The sequence below is a fragment of the Manis javanica genome, chromosome 6, assembly GCF_040802235.1.
Source record: "Manis javanica isolate MJ-LG chromosome 6, MJ_LKY, whole genome shotgun sequence".
Taxonomy (NCBI): Eukaryota; Metazoa; Chordata; class Mammalia; order Pholidota; family Manidae; genus Manis; species Manis javanica.
The window spans coordinates 83,337,756-83,356,339 of record NC_133161.1 but is presented as its reverse complement, the minus strand read 5'-3'; the positions used below and the strand labels follow the sequence as shown (position 1 = coordinate 83,356,339).

Genomic DNA, 18,584 nt, shown 5'->3' with positions numbered 1-18,584 from the left:
CTAGATTATTAATTCTGTACTCATGTATTCAACTGCCTATCTTAAATCTTCCCTTAGATACCTAACTGGGTTGAAATGTTCAAAAGGTAGCTGGTAATTCTCCCCACTGACCCATTCCTCTCCTTGTTTTCCAGTCTTATGCAATGGCCTTGCCAGCTACTAAAGAAAAAAAACCTAAAAATCAAACTTGATTCTTCTCTATTCCATATACGTCTACTTCATCATGGAGTTGTTAGTTTTATTCTAAAATATATCTTGAATTTATCTAAAAGATGTCATCTCTAATTCTGAACTGCACCAGCCTGAAAGTATCTAATTGTGTTCTCTAAAATATTTCAAAAACTTAATTATAATCCCTGCCTTCAGTAATAATTTTCCCATTCTCCAAATTGTGGCAAGAGTGATCTTTTAAAATAAATAAGATCCCATCACTTCTCTGTTTATTTTCCTCCAATTGTCCCACATTGTGTTTTTCTGTGATCAAGCTCCTATTCACCTGTGCAAACACAGGTCCTCTGCATCACCTCTTGCTTACACTTCATGCTTCAACCACCTGGCCTCCACCCTACTCTTGGAGTATTCATGTTACCTTTCTCTGCTCGATATGATCTTCCTTTCACCCCTGCCCTTCACCTGGCTCATCCTTATCCTTCCTACTTCAGCCTCAGTGTCTCCTTTATGAAGAATCTTCCCCTCCCCATGCCATTTAAAGGGGCTTTTGCCTACTACTCTTTATCTTTTCATCTGTTTACTTTGCCCTCATGTAACACCTGAAAACATCCTATTGGTTTCTTGTTCACTATCTAACCATTTGAATGTTCATTTGAATGGAAACTCCCCAGATGGGAAAATTGTCTATCACTTTTGTATTTTCTTAGGCGTAGACCAGTGTCTGCCCTGTATTGATAAGTAATTGTTGAATAAATGAATATATGACTAAATGAATAGATGATTTATAGGGCATATTTGTTATAGGAAAAAGGTCAAGGATTGTGAAACTGGATGATAACACATGCTAACCCAAACTGTGATCCAGTACTCAAAATTGTCCAGAAAATTCAGAAAATATAAAAATCCAAGAAGACATGGAGCAAAAGCACTGCTGAAGGAATAAAAATAAAACAAATATGCTAAGTTCAGAGGGACCCTTTTTTTCCTTTTTTGAAAAGTTACAAAGAAATGTATACATAATAGCAGAAATCTTAGCAAATATATATAAGGAAAAACAATCTAAGGTTACATGCTATTCCATCAACTGACTAAATCTCAATTAATAATTTATTACACAATTTTCAGATTTTTCCCAAGGAGATCACAAGTGGTTATTGAGCATTGAGCTTGGCTAGTACAAATGAGGAACTGAATTTTCTGTTTATTTATTTATTTATTTAAAAAATAAATAAAGCATTTAAGTAATGAGGTAATGAGAATAATGGAAAGCAAAAGCAATAGTGGATTAATTACTGTGTGTAAAGATAAAAGAATAGGATAGAGTATCAGTCACAGCGGGAACCAGGAGGAACACAAGTGGTGGCAAGAAGACTTTCCAATAACTGTGGGAGCAGTAACAGAAGGCAAAAGTGGCTAAAATAAGGACATCAGGGCTGCCTGAAGACATTTGGGCCAAATAACCCTGCCCAATCACCTCCTACATATATTGTAATAGAAGGGTGTCCCTAAAGATACATTTATACCTGATATGTTTTATACCTTCTGTTTATTAGACAGAAAGTAAATAACATAAATTATGATTTCTAGCAACAATAGATTTTTAAAATTTCTATTTAAGACTATCCTATTCTAGTTTTGGCAGAAAATAAGTGATGATTTTGCCTAAGAACACTCTTTTAAATAAGATTTTAGGTAAATAAAATACTGCTATTTTAAAAAATAGAATACAAGTTTGTGGATATAAGAGGCTAAAAGTTCTGAGTGACATCTGTCTCTGAGAAGATGCCCTGAGTACAACTTCAGAACACAAAGAGCCTGCATGAACAGGTACCCAGACCAGCCCTCCTGAGAGCACGTGTTACTTCCATTCTTATGTTTATACACCCAGGCCACCCCATGGGTTTGGGAAGTGATGTGGAATGGTATTGTTCTCAGACCAGTTCAGGTAGGCCTTTACCATCTGGAATCCTACCAGTTAGAGCTACTCCAGGTACCCAGATCTGTATAACAGTGTTGTCTCCAGAGAACTTGTAATGCACTCCACATTATAGGAAATAAAACAGAGTAGTTCTCTCTTGAATTTCCAAGTATTTTGGGTACACTCTTTGCTAAGTGTTTCAGTGTTGTAAAATTGCACATTCCCTGTGTTCTCAGGCCATGGTTAGGTTCCTAGACAGCAAAAGTTCCCAAGTTTAATATAGAGAAAATACTATAGCTACAGAAGTGGAAACATTTTATGCTGTTATATGAAAATAAAACATAAATACTATATTAGCATTGCTAGAAAAAGGCTTTTAAAATTTGAACCAGTTATACTATTTACCCTATAAATAAAATCACTGTTTCAGTACAGTTGAGGCTTTTTCATTGTTGGTTTCATCAATAAGGGTTTTGCCTCCTGTGTCCTACATTGGAATTTGACTATAATTTTACTCAATTTACATGGATAATAAGTGGGATCTAAGCATTGTTAGATTCCTAAGAGTTACACCTTTTATAAAAATACAGTCGAAATTCAGTCAGAGGCCACTCCCCTCTGCATGATTTTGGTAGTGTCCTGGAAGCACCCAGAAGCTTCATCTTCTCTTTTTGGCTCTGCCAGTTATTGATTATTTTACCAAAGGTGTACCTATTAATCTCTCTGAAAGTCAACTTCCTCATAGGGGCATAATAAATCTTATGCTACCTACTTCATAGAACTGTCATGAGAATCAAATGAGGTAAAACATATAAATATATTTTGAAAACAAAAAGAGATTATTCTTGGACGCTTAGAAAAATTTTCATAGTAGTAACAATAACAATTCATTTTATAAATATTTTTTTTATTAGGACTTTTATCATTGCAAGCAACAGAAATCAAAGTAGCATATGGGGAGCAAAAGGTGAAGAGAGACTGTATTCTTAGGATACAAAAGGATCTCTTGTCTGAAACCAGGAGCACATCGTTGTCTCAGGAAGGAAATGGTATCAGTTACTTCTCCTTCTCTTTTCTGTTTGTTCTGTCTGAAGCATTTTTTTTTATGTCTAAAAATAGAGTTCTTCTGCTTCTCCCTGAATGACAATGTGGTTACCCACAGACCCAAAATGTATACTGTACAGATTCAGCCACCTAAAGATCTCTCTTTCATTTCCGACTACAATTTCACTGAGAATCTTGTTATGCTTGAATTACGTGCCCACCCGCAGTCTTGTATTGTGATGAACAAGCAAGGACAAGATAAACAACATGGCTGGTGAATACTGCTCTTCTCCAATAGACTAGAAAGAAAGACCCTTTTCCCTCCCAAGAAAATAGGTTGTCAAACATAAAATCCCTTAGGTATTCACTACTCACTACTCTCCTCAATTTTCCAAAGTACTTTCACATGCAAATGAAATGAAAAACTGAACTGTTGACCCTTGAATAATGCAGGTATGAATGGCCCGGTTCCTCTTCTGCATGGACTTTTTTCAATAAATAGAGTACAGTACTATTAATGTGTTTTCTCTTATGACTTTCTTAATATGTTCTTAAGATTACTTTATTGAAAGAAAATGATTTAATACATCTAACATGCAACATAGGTGTTAATCAGCTGTTTATTTTATTGGTAAGGTTTCCAGTCAATAGTAGGTTATTAGTAAAGTTTTGGGGGAATCAAGTTATATGCAGATTTTCAACAGCCCCTAACCCCAGGGTTGTTCAAGGCCAACTGTATTATCTTATCAGCCAGGAAGACTTTTTCTGGAGAATGAAACTATTTTTTGTTGAGAAAAAGACCTTAGCAAGCTATTTGAAAGAGAAGTAAGATCTTGAGGTATGTGTGCCAGCTGAGTCCTAAGAACAAGAGTGCTCAAGGGTGCCCTGCTTCAGAAAACAAAAGGCTTTGGATTTTGCTCCTAGAGGATTGAGGAGGAAAAGAAAAGAAACTGGAAGGGAAAGAGAGAGCAAGAAACACTGTGCATCAAAATTACATGGAGTAAAGGACTTGTAAAAATCTCCCAGGTGGTAGGATAAACACCCTGTAAGAAAAAAATAACAGTATGTGATTTTCAGTGGTTTCTGTCCTTTTACAAGTCCTTTACTCCATGTAATTTTGATGCACAGTGTATGTGTGCGTGTGTGTGTGTGTAAGTTGAGTATGTCTGGACTGAATCAATATGGAACAGAGAAATGTGTGCTGAAGCAGAAGAAGAGGCATTGCGTACACCTCCCAGGACCTGAAGGGCAGGGGAAGAGCAGCTGACCCACCATTATAAATGCATTATTTCCTAAGATCTGCCCCAATAACTTGCCAAGTAATTAAAACAGATATCACCATTTGACAGATGAGTAAAGTGAAGACAATCATTTATCCAATATTGTCTAGCAAATTAGTCTCAGAGAGGAACTAAAGCCTACATGTCTCCTCATCCTGGGCTCATGTTACTATATTACATTTATTTTGTTTCCTTCAAATGTTATGATGGCAACAGAATAGGGATAGCATACTGCAGTGATAAGAAATGAAGATTTTTATTTTGATGAAATGCTTCTGATGCTTTTTTTAATGCTTTTCATGAAACCCCTAAGATTACCTGTTACTCATTCATCCACTCATTTAATATATATCTGTTGGATTCCTACTTTGTGCCCAGCACTATATTGGTGATAGTCCTTTGCTTATGAGTAAGTTTGACCAAAGTGAATCCTAAAACTGTAAAAGAAAATTACTAAATAGTAATGGAGGACCATGTAATTCACAATGTGCTTGATTTTTTTTTTTGTAATCTGAAATTGCAGGGTCACACAAAGTCTGATCTGGTTTCATCATCAGTTAAGAATCCAAAACTAACCACATCAACCCTTCTACACTGCTCATGGGACTGTCATGGAGCAGCCACTTTGGAAAACAGCGTGGAAGTTCCCTAAGTTAAACATAGATACTGTACAACCCAGCAATTCCACTCATAAGTACATGCCCAAGAGAAACGAAAACAAGTATTTAGACAAATACTTGTATACAAATGTTCATGTCACCAGCACTATTCACAACAGCCCCAAAGTGGAAAACAACTCAGATGTCCCCCAGCTGGTGAATGGACATGTCCATACATATGGTGGCATGTCCATACAATGAAATAATATTATTCAGCAATAAAAAGGAATAAAGTACTGATACAGGCTAGAGTGTGGGTGAAACTTGAAAACATGCTAAATGAAGGAAGCCAGACACAAAAGGCCACATATTGTCTGATTCCATTTGTAAGAAATATCTAGAATAAGCAAATCCATAATGACAGAAAGCAGATTAGCAGTGGCAGGGCTGGGGTGAGCAGCAAACTGGGAATGACTGCTAAAGGGTATAAGGTTTCTTTTTTGGAATTATAAAAATGTCCTAGAATTCATAGTAATGGCTTGACAATCTTGCAAATATATGAAAAACCACTGAATTATATAGCATAAAATGGTGAAATTGATACATGGATACAATTTTTTTTTAAACTACCCATTTCTACTTGTGTATAAATTCAGGACAATAAAATAAGTACCAAAATGAACACTTAACCACAATGCAATCACAGGACTTCCATTGCTGCTTTTTTCTCTTCAGTGTTTTCTTGGGCTATCCAAAGTTTCCTCCAGTCAGCTACTTCATGTTTAAAAGGAGTCTCAGTAACCTTATGGATGCAGAACTTCTAAAACAGATCTGATGCCCTACTTCACCTTTTTCAATATTCTGGCTCTATTTTGTGACTTTCAGCTACTCTTCTGAGAAATAAACTTTGTTGTTGTTGAGCAAGTGTTAATGGCATAACATAATATAGATCAGTTGTCCATTTCTGCTTTGAGAATTGTTAGAGGTAAGGGTAAAGCTTTGATAATTATTTTAAATTTTACCTTCTAGGACCAAGAAATGTTTGGACAGTGCCTGCCAATCTAAACACTCCTCCTTATCCAGGAGGTTCAAAAGAGCCATTTAGAAAAGGGACACGAATGCTTTGGGAATCAAAGCCCTCCTCTGTTAGTGGCTGTGCAGCCCCAGAAACCTAGAGCAGAACTTCGTAAAAAGATGAGGTTGAACTGTGGCTGAAGCTTGAGGGCTAAGTGGCACCTTCCAGCCAACTCATACTAAAAATTTGTGGGCCAACCTGCTCAGGCTTGTTTGTGAAGAGTGTGCCCCAAGCAAGCCTTGAGCCCATTTACCCACCTATGTGCATCAAATGGCAAAGAGAAGCCCTGCAGAGACCTGCCTTTGCCTGCCACCCCCACAGTGAGGGGAGCAGGGGAGAGCATGGATTCCAGAAGCCTGCTATGGGGAAAATGGAAGTTCCTACAGCCTGGGTCCTCACCCGACCCTAAACTACTTGATGACATAATTGGCCTACCGCTTGGCTAATGCTTCCACACCCTTGAAAATAAGCTATTATTGACTGAGTCATTCTATAAAGAACTCTGCCCAGTGCTCTGCATGCGGGCAGAGACGGAGGTGGACTACGGACCTGCAGACTGCTGGATGCAGACAGATTCTAGTGATCGACCTCCTGCCATGAGAATAAAACCAGGTATAAACACTTTTACCCCAAGAATGTTCCATTGTTAGTCCTCAGTCTCCCTGAATACATAATGAACCTGCCCAGGGCTGCAACTCTCAGGCAAGACACCTGCTTTGAGAAGAAGGCAGTGACCGGGACCCCATTCCATTCCCAGGTCTCTGGGATACTGAGTTATTTACTTGATCCTGGGTGCTAGGGACAGAGTAACAGTAAGCTGGGAATAAAGGGAGCAGGGATAGGTCAGGCACAGGGACAGGTGATTAAAGATTTTCTGCCAATACATGTATTTTACCCCAGTCAGATCTCACAGGAGATTGAGGATTTAATCTCTAGCATTTAACTGATTGGCTCTCCATTTTGCCCACTGCTGTGGTTGGTTATATGGAAAATCTGGAAAATTTCTTGGCTTAAAGTCCCTCATATGTGGTTTTTCCCCCATTCAATGACCCTGAACTCTTGTAAAGAGTTCTTTATATTTATATAAAACATATTTTGTTCCTTTTCGCTTCTATCCATATATAGCCTAATAAGGTGTTGATATTCAACAAATGCTTGCTAAAATCCTTATTACCATCATTTGGAATAATATTGCCAATAATTGTCATTAGGACAGAAAAGCACTCGGTGCTTCCCTGAATCCCTGTGGCCAGGCTCCTACTCCCAGGCCTCCATCAATCCTCCTGTTGCAGTTCCTGCTGAGCTGAACAAGAGACACATGTCAGTTTCACAGCTCAAACAGAGAGCTACAATGAAGGAAAACCAGCTGACGCAGCAGGAAGCCTAAACTGAGGGGGAGGTGTCAATATAGCTACTTTTCCATTCAACGTAGTAAATAAACACATAGACTTTAATAAAGCCAGGTAGCTCTTCCCTTGAGAAGTTAGCCTGTGCTTCAAGCATGGCTCAAGGTTTACTTGATTATCGGAACAGCATTTTTGAAATTTTGATAAAGTCAGACAAATAAGGGAGAGAAAAAATGTCCTCATTCTTGGGCTTATTCTCAACAATAAAAGAAACATGAGAACTATGACAGACAAATAGGACTCAGAAAAATATATTCCAAATTTTGGTGATGTCCTTTGAGATACAAATGGATACTGTATCTCGAATTTGACCTTAATGTAATTTCTCCCCTTTGGATTTTATCCAAACCCCTCATCTTGGCCCTTAAAGCCTTCAGTTGTCCTCTACACCTAATCTCTTCACTTTTCCTATTCTGTGTAAGAGAACAGAAACTCTAAATCTGACAAAACAGAAAGAAAAAGTACTGTAATTATGGGCTCATGATGTGCCAGGAACTGTTATGCATTTTGTTATTTAATCATCTCACAACCCTTCTGTTGATATATCCAGTTCTGAAGTAGAAGCTGAGGCTTACAAATTCCAATTTAGAATAAATTCTGATGAGAATGGTCTGTAAGCTCTATAGGATGTGGCCCCTGTCTACCTCACAGCCCTTACCTCTCTTCGCTATTACAGTTCAGTTAGCTTCCTTGATTAGGCCAACCTCTGGTCCATCCCAGGGGCTTTGCACTTGCACTTTGCCAATGAGCAATTGGAACCTTCTTCAAATATGTTTCCTTGTTATCTTCCAATTCTCAGCTCAAAAGTGTCACCTCCTCAGAATGATCTCCTTGAATACTCAGTTGAAAGTACTTATTCTTTCCCCAGAGTAACTGCCTCCAGCTGTGCTCTCTGGATCCACTGCAATGTTCACATGGAGGCCTGAGGCCCTACTCCTCTGAGGCTGCCTAGAGTCCAAGATTGAGCAAAATACAGGTCCTATGCCATGGCCTTTCTGTCCACAGCAGGATGCCTCTAATGAGCAATACTTCCCAGGGGATGGGGGAACCCACGGGACTGGCCAAGATCTTCTGAGTTGCAGCGTGGTCTGTGGATCTTCCTACCCACCCTTCCTCTCTCCCTCTCTCCTTCCCCAGGCATTGGGCTTCATCCCATTTGAAGGCTCTCCCCATCTCTCCCCCTTCCTTCATCCTCCATAGGCTCTTCCCCAATAAATAAATATCTTGCATGTCTAATTCTGTCCTGGTACCCGCTTCTGTGAAGACCTGAACTGGTATACTCTCTTGTAATACACTCTGTTTTCATTGTGCTGACGACAACTGTTTTTAAATGTATCCTGTTTAATTGATCCATTTACCTCTTTATTTAAGGTAAATGGATCTCATCTCATCTCCCCATCCCCCCCACAGTGTAATATGTCTTATTTATCACCTTATGCCCAGGGTAAGAACATTGCCTGGCTCACGATAGGTCTTCAGTTATAGTGAATGAAAGAATTCATGGTTTAAAAGACTAGATTTATACTCTAAATCCAGCTCCTCCCCTTTGTTCATTTACTATGGGTATTTACTCTTCTAGCTATTGGAGATAAAACAGTAAGCAAAAAACACAAAACTACTTTAAATTTATATTCAGGTGTGGGAGACAGGCAATAAAAAAACAAAAATATGTGTGCTATGTCATAAGGATTATAAAGAAAAAGTGCTAGTACATAGTAAGGGAATGAAGAGTGACAGGTGGGTGGTTAGGGAATATATGTCCTTGATAAGGTGACATTTTGAACAGAGATTTGAATGAAATAAGGAAGTAAGCCAAGCAGATATCAGAAGAGTGTTCCAGGCAGCGAGAACATGAGTTCAAAGGCCCAATAATGGAGTGTGTTTGGCAAATTCAAGAAATGGCCTGGAAGTCAGTGAGTCTGAACCGTAGAGAACAGGGAGCATTATAGGAAATAATGCCAGAGGTAGAAGAGGTGAACTTGATAGATCAGGTAAGTGCTTATATGTCATCATAAGAACTTTAGATGGGATTTTTCTCTAAGTAAGCCAGGAAGTGAATGGATAATTTTGAGTAGAGGAGTGACAGTATATAAATGACATTTTTAAAAGGTGACTTTGGTTGCTAGATAGAAAATAGTAGAATATAATGGAGGAAGCAGAGGGACTAGAAAGCAGGCTACTGTAATATTCCATAGATATTTCCAAGTACAGTACAACTGTGGGTGGTGATCCTTAGCCAGATTATGGTTTTTGGCCTGAGCAAATGGAAGGATGGAGTTGCTGAGACTGTTTTCCTCCAGTTAAGCTCAATTGTACAGGTGAAGACACAAATAGGCAAGGAGTTGGTTTAACCAAATTTGACGAGTTTCCTGTTGAATACAATGATTCATGTCTTTTGAGGGTATATGTGATAGAATGGCTGTTCTGGTGGAAGAGAGAACACAAGTTGCATAGGGAGAAAAATTAGCACATGACAGGGCATGAGGGACATGGAAAAGGCAAATGGTCATTGATGGAAGGTCTTTGTGGGATTGAAAAACTGGAGGTGATGAGGTATCAGAGGAAGTGAGATGGAAACATCAGCGGTAGAGGTCAGAAAGTAGAGCAGCCGTGTTCTTTCTTTTGTATCATAATAATTTCCTTTCCTATCCCTGCATCATACTTGAGAAGTCTTGCCTAAAGGGAAACAACAAATCGCAAACCTCCCTCTCCTTCTACCATTCCATGTGTCTACCACACTTGAGGTTAAAATTATTGAAACCCTTCTCACTAAGCTCCGCATTCTGAGTGTGTATCCAAGTGCTTTGTTGTATTTTCCAACCATCTCCTGTTCAAATGAAAGAGTCAAATGAATTTACAATTATGGAGATCTTGCAAATTTCCTAATTTAACACACTCACTTTTATAGATAGGGATACTGTAGCTTAGAGAGGTTAAAGAACTTTCTGAGACAGAAAGGGAGTTGAAAACACAGCTTTGAATCACCCCTTAGGTTATCTGATTATCTGCCTAGGGCTTCTTCTCCCATACTATTATTGCCAATTCTCTTTTTCTTTAGATCCTTGGGGATATTTTTTGATGCATTTGAAATCATTTCTTACCCATTTTTTCTTAAACCTCTCCCTCTTTTACTTATGCACTATTATATCCCTCAACACTCCCTGGCCTCACTGACAATGACTTCAAGACTTAACTTCCTTCAGCAGGAAATTAAGCCTCCTAAATATGTTGCCCAAATATTTCTGAGATTCCATCATGGTGGCCTTACATTCACATGTGCGCACAAACAAGTCAATTGGTCAAAATCTGCCTGATATCTTGTTTTTTCCTATTTCCAGTTCTTTTTTTTTTCTTGGACACTGTCTATGAAGGTCCTAAGGGAGGCTAAGCATTGCTAACGGTGCACTGAGAATGTCTGCACCGAAGCTCTGTCTGTGGATTTTTCAGTCCATCAGTGCTCTGGCGTCTGAGTGGTGGCAGTTCCGTGCAGAGACGACGACCTCTGTGCATTCTCTACCCCACAAAGCTGTAATCTGCACACCCAGTGAGTGCTGCTTGTCTTATAAAGTCTCTCAGTAGTAATTCAATGGGCTCCTGTTTTTCACACTTTGCTCAGAATCTCATAACAGCTCTAATACAAATGGTTTGGGTTTGGGGCCTTTATGTTTCTAACTATAGCAGGGTACAGATGCCATGCTAGCCCCTCTACTCTACTAATTATTCCTAGCCTCTCCCCAAATCCTTTTTATTTAGAAAGTAAAAACCTCAGTGTCAACAATGGAGAGGTGTCCACATGCCATGTCTGTTCCTGACCTAGCCAGACAGTGGTCCCATCGCGCTTTTGGTTCTCTCTCTGTGGACATGTGCCTCTGCCTTTTTGGGTAGTTCCTCCTTATCCCCACACTAGTCCACCAACAAATCTCAGATAAACTATCTTTTCCCACTTCAGCTGTTTGCCTGAAGGCAGGATGAGTTGGGAAAAGGTTGGAGGCCAGAAGGAATTTCTGAATTTTAATCTCAGTTCTCACTCTAATCCCATTTGATTTCTGAGAAATACAGAATCTCTCAAGTTTGGAGGGTATCATAAAAGTTTACCTATTTCTAGATCTTTCCCAATATTTGATCACCCAGTCAAGATTTTCTACATTTTAGTCAAGAATGGAAGAGTTTCTAAGGTTGTCTATTTTCCTTGGAAGAAAACCATTTTTTCTCACATCAAAGTAAAGTTTGTTTGCTATAGCTTTCTACCAAATCTTTCTTCTAAATCTACCACCTTGCCAGACAAAAAATGTCTACTCCCTCTGATTTGTGATATGTCTTTGGTAATTTGGAAATAGTCATGTCACTCTGTATCTTTTCATTCCTAAATTAAATACTCACAGTTTCTTTAATTATTCCTAATAACACAGTTTGGAGTTACTTTAAGACCTAGATGGTCTCAGCTGAATGTGTCCCAATTCGTCATCTAACGTATCTTAACATTGATAAGTTTTAACACTGATGTTCAGTATTCAGCAAAAAAAGAAATGAAGTATGACATATGCTACAGCATGGATGAACTTGAAAACCTTATGCTAAGTGAAAGAAGTCAGTCATAAAAGATCACATACTTTTATATACAGTGTCCAGAATGGGTGAATCTAAAGAAACAGAACGTAGATTGGCAATTGCCTAGGTCTCAGGGGTGGGGAGTGAGGGGTGGAAAGATTGGGGGGATAATGGCTATGGGGTTTCTTTTTGGGGTGATAACATTCTAGAACTGGTCACCATAATGGTAGAACAGCTCTGTGAGTACACTAAAAGCCACTGAATTGTACACTTTAAATGGATAAATTATATGGTATGTGAGTTATACCTCAATATGGTTGTTTAAAAATATGACGTCCAGAAGGGAAAACAGTACTCTGAAGTAGATTGCTTTAACCTCTGTATTACAATTTAACTGTCTATAAAATAGATGAGTTAGTATCTGCTTCACCTCCTTGACAAGGTTGTTGAACCACATTTACAAAATCATAATTATGAAAGTTATTAGTTTGAGTGACTCTTACTACTCATATCTGGATTACTAATACAATCCACTTGCTGGTAATCCATTTGTTCTGTTGGGTAAAAGATTAATTTTTTAAAATACTTTTTACTCAACACAGGAGAATGTAAGGGATACTTAGTAGCCATTGTATAAAGTTCAACTCTTTACCTTAACGTTTAAATCTGTTTCGATTTTATCCCACACTTACTTCTTTACACCCAAACTACATTTCAATTATAAAACAATTGCTTTCTCCAACAAGTACTTTGCATATTAATCCTTTTAGCTGGTTATTCCTCTCAAACAAAATGCACCCTGTTGGGGCCTGAATGTTTGTGTCCCCCAGACTCATATGTTGAAGCCCTAACTACAGTATGATGCAATTTGGAGGTGGGACCTTTGGGAGGTAATCAGGTCTGGATGAGGTGCAGGGTGTGGCCCCCATGATGGGATTAGAGTCTTGATGAGAGGAGGAAAAGGGCCAGAACTCTTCCTCTCCGCATGGGAGGACACAGCAAGGAGGGGGCTGTCTGACAGCCGAGAAGAGTCCCCACCAGGGAAGTGAACTGCCTTGTACTTTGCTCCTGGACTTCCCAGCCTCCAGAACTGTTCCTGTTGTTTAAGCTACCCATCCATGGGCTTTTGGTCATGGCAGCCCAAGCTGACCAATACATACTCCTTGAAACTCCCCACCAATCCCCAGCCTTGGCTTCCTTCAAACGTGTTTTCAAAACTTTCTTCTCTTGGAATTTCACCCCATATGGGTCACTCCATTACTCTGCATCCTCTCAGAAGTTTAACTTCATATAAAGCTAATTTTCAGTTCTTCCTAATCCACATATTATATTTTAACTCCTCACCTACTTGAAGAGCTTGTCCAGTGAGAGAGTAATGTGTATAATTTGGTTATACCTCCCATACTCCAAAACACAAGATCTGTATTCATTTCCACAGGTAGTCATGATTAATTCCTTTGTCCCTGCAGTTGTCAGTCCCACACTCTGTATGGCCTGAAGCTTATAGGAAAGACAACAGATAATCCAAAATGGCCAATACACAAAAACACTACAAAGAAAGTTCACCCCCTCAAGTCTTAATTGCAGAGTTTCTGAAAAGCATCAACATTTAGAGTGCCAAGAAATACCAAGAGGGTCAATTTCAGGCTTGCTCCTTTTTGCTGTTATAGAAAAAGTTGAGGCAGTTCTTGAAATTGCATCTGTTTTGCCCAGCAAGACTGACTATTGTAGGAAAACAGGAAAAGGCATGTCCAGTAAAGAGGAACCTGACAATCTCTGGTAGCCCACAGGCCTGGCTTAACTGACCCACTGAAAAGCTATTCTGCCTGTTGCATCAGCTCAGTCCTACCTTCTAGGAAAACTCAAGCCCAGTTTTACAAATGGTTCCTGGAGAACAAAACTTACAGATGGTAACCAAAGAGCAGTTTCCTAATTTTTTATACATCAAAAATGTTTTTCTTTGCTACCATCCCCTTCTTCTAATCAGTCAACTTTCCTGTGATGTCTGTAAGAGAAAGGCATAGCACAAGTGACAGGGAGAAAGTAGACCTTAGACCTATGCTTATTCATTCCACTCTTGGAAGCTGGGTCGTGTAACCCGGGGGAAAATATTTTCCCAAACCAGGGCAAAATACCTTTGAACCGAAATCAGTCAAAGGGAGAAATAAAGTGGGAGAAACCCGTTTATTGCTTACAAGCAGTGGTCCACTTCTGTTCTCCCGTTTCTTTCACCACCAGGCTGCAAAATGGGGGCCCCACCTAACCTCTCTGGTCCGGATTTGCCCTAGCCCCCCTCCCAATTACCTATTGATATGGAGGTGACCACTTCTCTCCACCCCTTGGTAACACCTACGGATATGGAGATGTACTATGGCGGGGTGAGAGATTCTGGAAACACTGCAGTTTTACCCACAGGTGCAATGCTCTGCAAGCCCCAGGCGCTTATCTCCCCCAGTCCAGTTAGAGCTAGAGGAATGGAGCGATAATGTGGATCAACTCCATCCCACTTCACAGGTGAGGAAGCTAAGGCCTGCTTACCTGGTGGCTTATGATTTACTAACATTGTCATAAATACTGATTCAAAACTTGGCTCGGAAGCTTAGAAGCCACCCCAGAAGAGTTCAGCTATGGTGTGGAGCAGATTATTTAGTATGGGTATATTTTATTGCTCTTTGATTCTTAGTCTCACGTTTTCTCAGGATATGAGGAAATCCTCTGCTTGTGAAAAGTATTTTGAGAACGGAGGAAGGAGGTAAGGATGGAAGGAAAGGTACACGGAAGGAGGGTAAAGATTGACCTCCTACCCCTCTCCCCGACTTTCCTGTTCCCCAGGCCCCCCTCTGCTTTCACCAAGGCTCCATTCCCTTCCGCTCCCTTTCCCACAGCCCCGAAGGCCAGCCGGCAGGGCTTACACATTCGGCAAACCCTTGCGTGGCTGCCGGAGCTGGGCATGCTCAAACGCCCAGCCCCGGCTTTTTCCAGCTTGCAACTTTGGCAGCTCTCCCACCCGCACCCCGAGGGGGCAGGTCCGCACAGCCCCTCGATGCGAGGGAGTACACGGGAAGACATTCACCCACTTCCGCGGAGGAAGCGAGGTGCCAACGCGAGCTGGCCGGTGCGGGGCTCCGGGCCGCTTCCGGGGGCGCGCGGGGGGAGGGGGCGGGGTCCGGTCCTCGGGGCCGCGCGGCGCCGTCCGGGGCACGTGCGCGGGAGCGCGCTGGGAGTGGTCGAGGGGCGGTGGCAGGGGCGGGGCCGCGGCGGCGCGCGGACGCCCAGCTCGGCGGCTTCTGGAGGCTGCGGCGCGGCCGAGGTGGGAGGCGGTAGCCGCTGACGCCGGAGTCTCAGTACCCGGGACTGAAGGGGCGCGCGGTGAGCCTGGAGCGAGCCGGCCGCGGGGCACAGCCGCGCGGGGCTGCCTGCTTCCCTGCAGACGGCGCTCTCCCGCTCCGTTGAGGAAGTACCGGGGTGGTGCGGCCGGCGGCGGATCGCATAGCCGGCAGCCGGAGGAAAGACTCACCTGTCCGGGGGCAGCGCGGAGGGAGCGGCGGGCGCTCGCTGCCGGCAACATGGGCTGCACGCTGAGCGCCGAGGACAAGGCGGCGGTGGAGCGGAGTAAGATGATTGACCGGAACCTGCGCGAGGATGGCGAGAAGGCGGCGCGCGAGGTCAAGCTCCTGCTGCTCGGTGAGGCGCGGGCCGCGGGCGCGGGGCTGGGCGCGCTGGCACACCGGAGGGCCGGGGCGCCGGCGGCCGAGGGCGCGTCCCCCTGCGCGGAGGGGGGCTGCCGCGCCGGGCATGCTCCTCTCCCGGCCCGCGCCCTCGCTCACCCCGGCCGCTGGGAACTCTCGCGCGCTGGGCAGAAGCTCCACTTCCTCGCTGGCCTCCGTGTGCGCCCCGCCGGGAGCCGAGGAGCGCAGCACGAGTAAACCCTTTCCCTTTGAAGTCAGCTCAACCTGGAAGGGTGAAGGGGCGTTCGCGGCCGGGAAGTTAAAGCACCCCCCACCCCCTGCCCAAACCCTCCTGCAAAGTGTCGTGTCGCGGTGGTGGTTTTTCCCAGGTCTAGAATGCCTCGTTTTGTGAAATCAGTGCACCTTTGGTGGAGCCTTCGTGGGATTGAAATGTTTTTTTCCGGTTAACTTCCTATGGCTGCTCAGTAAGTGGTAAAGGAGCACCTTACGTATTTACCTTGCATAAGGAAGGAGGCTACGCTGCATGCTTAATTTTAATTACTGTGAGGATCTGGAAGCCGCCAGAGTTGGGTAACTAACATTTTCTCTGTAGTAGTTAAGGCAGATACTGGAGCAGTGAAAACCTGTGTGAAAGGTGCAAAAGGGTCACGCAGGATTCCCTCTCAGCTGCCACGGTTTCTGACGAATGAGATTTGCCAGCTACACACCGACTGGGCTTCTGTTTGTTCTTAGTATTGTTCTCTTGGTGAAACGCTATGTGGACGTCTTTTCCAGTTGTTTCAAGCGGGAGAACATAAAAAGAGTAAGCCAGGGTTTTGACTGAGGGTACATCAGGAAAATATTCACAGCATAATATCTGTGGGTCCACGAGTTCGGGTTTTCTTTTGTTTGCATGTTCTCCTCCCTTCATGGATATTTAGGTAGATGAAAGACATCTCAGAATCGTGGTTTGCACTTCAGTGATTGCTTTTATTTTATAACAGTTGTAATAAAGGAGAAATACTGCACAAACGTCTTTTCTGTAAGCTGCTGTTTCATTGGTTTACTGACTGCAGGAAAAAATGGTGGGATTTTTTCTCCATTACTAGTAGGCTTAGAAGCAGCAAACTTGGCATGACTAAAAGTAATAATGAGGTGCGTCATTTTGCAAGCAAACTGTGAAATAACTTTGCATTTGAAAAACCTGGGTGGCTTTCTTTACTTTCACCTCCAGCGTAAATCTTTCTCATTTAATCCTGCTTACCTAAGTGTTTATATTGGTAAGAAATAACTGTATTTTGCCGAGGTCAGTGTATTTTTTTGTGCATTGAGCAGAGAAGAGACATACCTTGATAAGGATGTAGATACTCCTTTTATGAACCGAATGTGCTTGAGACAAAAATGACACAAAAGGAGAATCAAAAACTTCTTTTCCTGCTCTCCTGCCCGGATATATTCTTTCAGCGTGACTCTAGTTTGAGTCAGCCATCCACCATGTTTTAAGCAATTGAAAAATGACTCCTCTGGTGTTATTTTATGCTCGAATTAGATGTCTGTTAAGAGAGATGGACTAGGTTAAAGGTCCAAGGAGTTGGGTTTTGCGTATGTTTAAAAGAGAGCAGCGTTTCTCAGTCTTAGCACTGCTGGCATTTTGAACAGGATAGGTCTTTGTTGTGCGTTTTTAAGGTTTAGCACCATCTTTGACCTCTTTCCACCAGATGCCGGAACAGCCCCCTCAACCTGTGACCCTCAAATATTTCTCTAGAGATCCCCATACGTACCCTGGGGGCAAAAATTAACCTCGGATGAGAACTACTGTTCAAGATTAATAAATATAGTTGGGAAAGAAGTTGCATCTCTACATCCAGCTATACTGAAAGTTAAGAGAAAGGCATAGCAGAGTGGTGATTTTCAGAAGAAATAAGGGAGCTTCTGTTTCTCCATACCAATAACGTTAGAAAGATTTCAAAAATGATTTTTAAAAATCTTTAGGTAACTGAATTCCTTGAGCTGTCTTTCATAGCTTCAGTTTTTTGCTTTTTCTTACATCTCTCTGTAGATATCCTATGATATCACTGTCTTGTTGGCCCAGCTGTCCCTCCTCTTCCTCCTTAATTGCCCTGCTCCCACTCTACCCTTTTGTTCAGGGTTCCAACATCCTACTTCCTATGAACAAAATGCTGGCTTACTTATTTCGTAAATCTTAATTCTTGGAATGTTTGCAAACATTTTTGTTTCCTCATTTGACTCTAGTAGTGAAGTGCTGACCTTTGATGGTTCTTTGGATGTTTAAAGTCATATGTGTAGGCAGCGCAAGTGAAATCATTCCATATAAAGCATGGCAACTGAGTCAGAGATAGAAAAATGGTTTCTAGATAACCAATAACCAGGGTCACTTCCATTTACATCAGATCGTTTCCTCTTCAATTACTTTCTTTTTCTTAGCAAATACTTTTTTTCATTTAAGGCAAAAAACTTTTAAAGTATGAGTCAGTATATTTATTATATTGCATTATTTTCTTAAGGCATGTATATATTATCTTATTAGACATCTGGGTTATGAGATACACATTATTAGTAAAAATGTGAGTACTGAGTGCCTGTTATAATTTATTCCTTTTTTAAAATCAGAAGTAATTCACTATCCTTATTAGGTGCAGTGAATCAGACCATAAAAAAAAGAGTGGACTTAGTCTAATAATCATTGACCTAAAGGAAATTAGGTCAGAGTTTGGGTAGTTCAAATCTTTAGGTTTAGTTTTTGGGCTTTTGTATTAGAATAGTAATCCTAAATAGAGAAACTTATTTTAATAGTGAAAGTTTTCTTTTATTATGTATAGCTTATTGTCTCAGGGATATCGTTGAGGATGCTAGA

General features: G+C 41.4%; 1 protein-coding gene and 1 long non-coding RNA gene across 3 annotated transcripts in view; one reads left to right on the top strand and one right to left on the bottom strand.

The window, feature by feature from the left end:
• The window catches only part of LOC140849931 (uncharacterized), a 147,664-nt gene extending 131,976 nt beyond the window's left edge, over window positions 1-15,688 (bottom strand). Inside the window, exon 1 of the long non-coding RNA XR_012132344.1 lies at window positions 15,559-15,688. This is a non-coding gene — a long non-coding RNA (uncharacterized lncRNA). The remainder of the gene's footprint in view (window positions 1-15,558) is intronic.
• Window positions 15,295-18,584, top strand: part of GNAI1 (G protein subunit alpha i1) — a 77,407-nt gene continuing 74,117 nt past the window's right edge. Inside the window, exon 1 of one of the 2 annotated variants that reach the window (XM_037021656.2) lies at window positions 15,295-15,725. In XM_037021656.2, the coding sequence (XP_036877551.1) occupies window positions 15,608-15,725 (118 nt within the window). In that variant the 5' untranslated portion in view covers window positions 15,295-15,607. Of the gene's footprint in view, window positions 15,726-15,787; window positions 16,195-18,584 lie in introns of those variants that run through there. The other variant, XM_073238935.1, reaches the window with a different exon arrangement.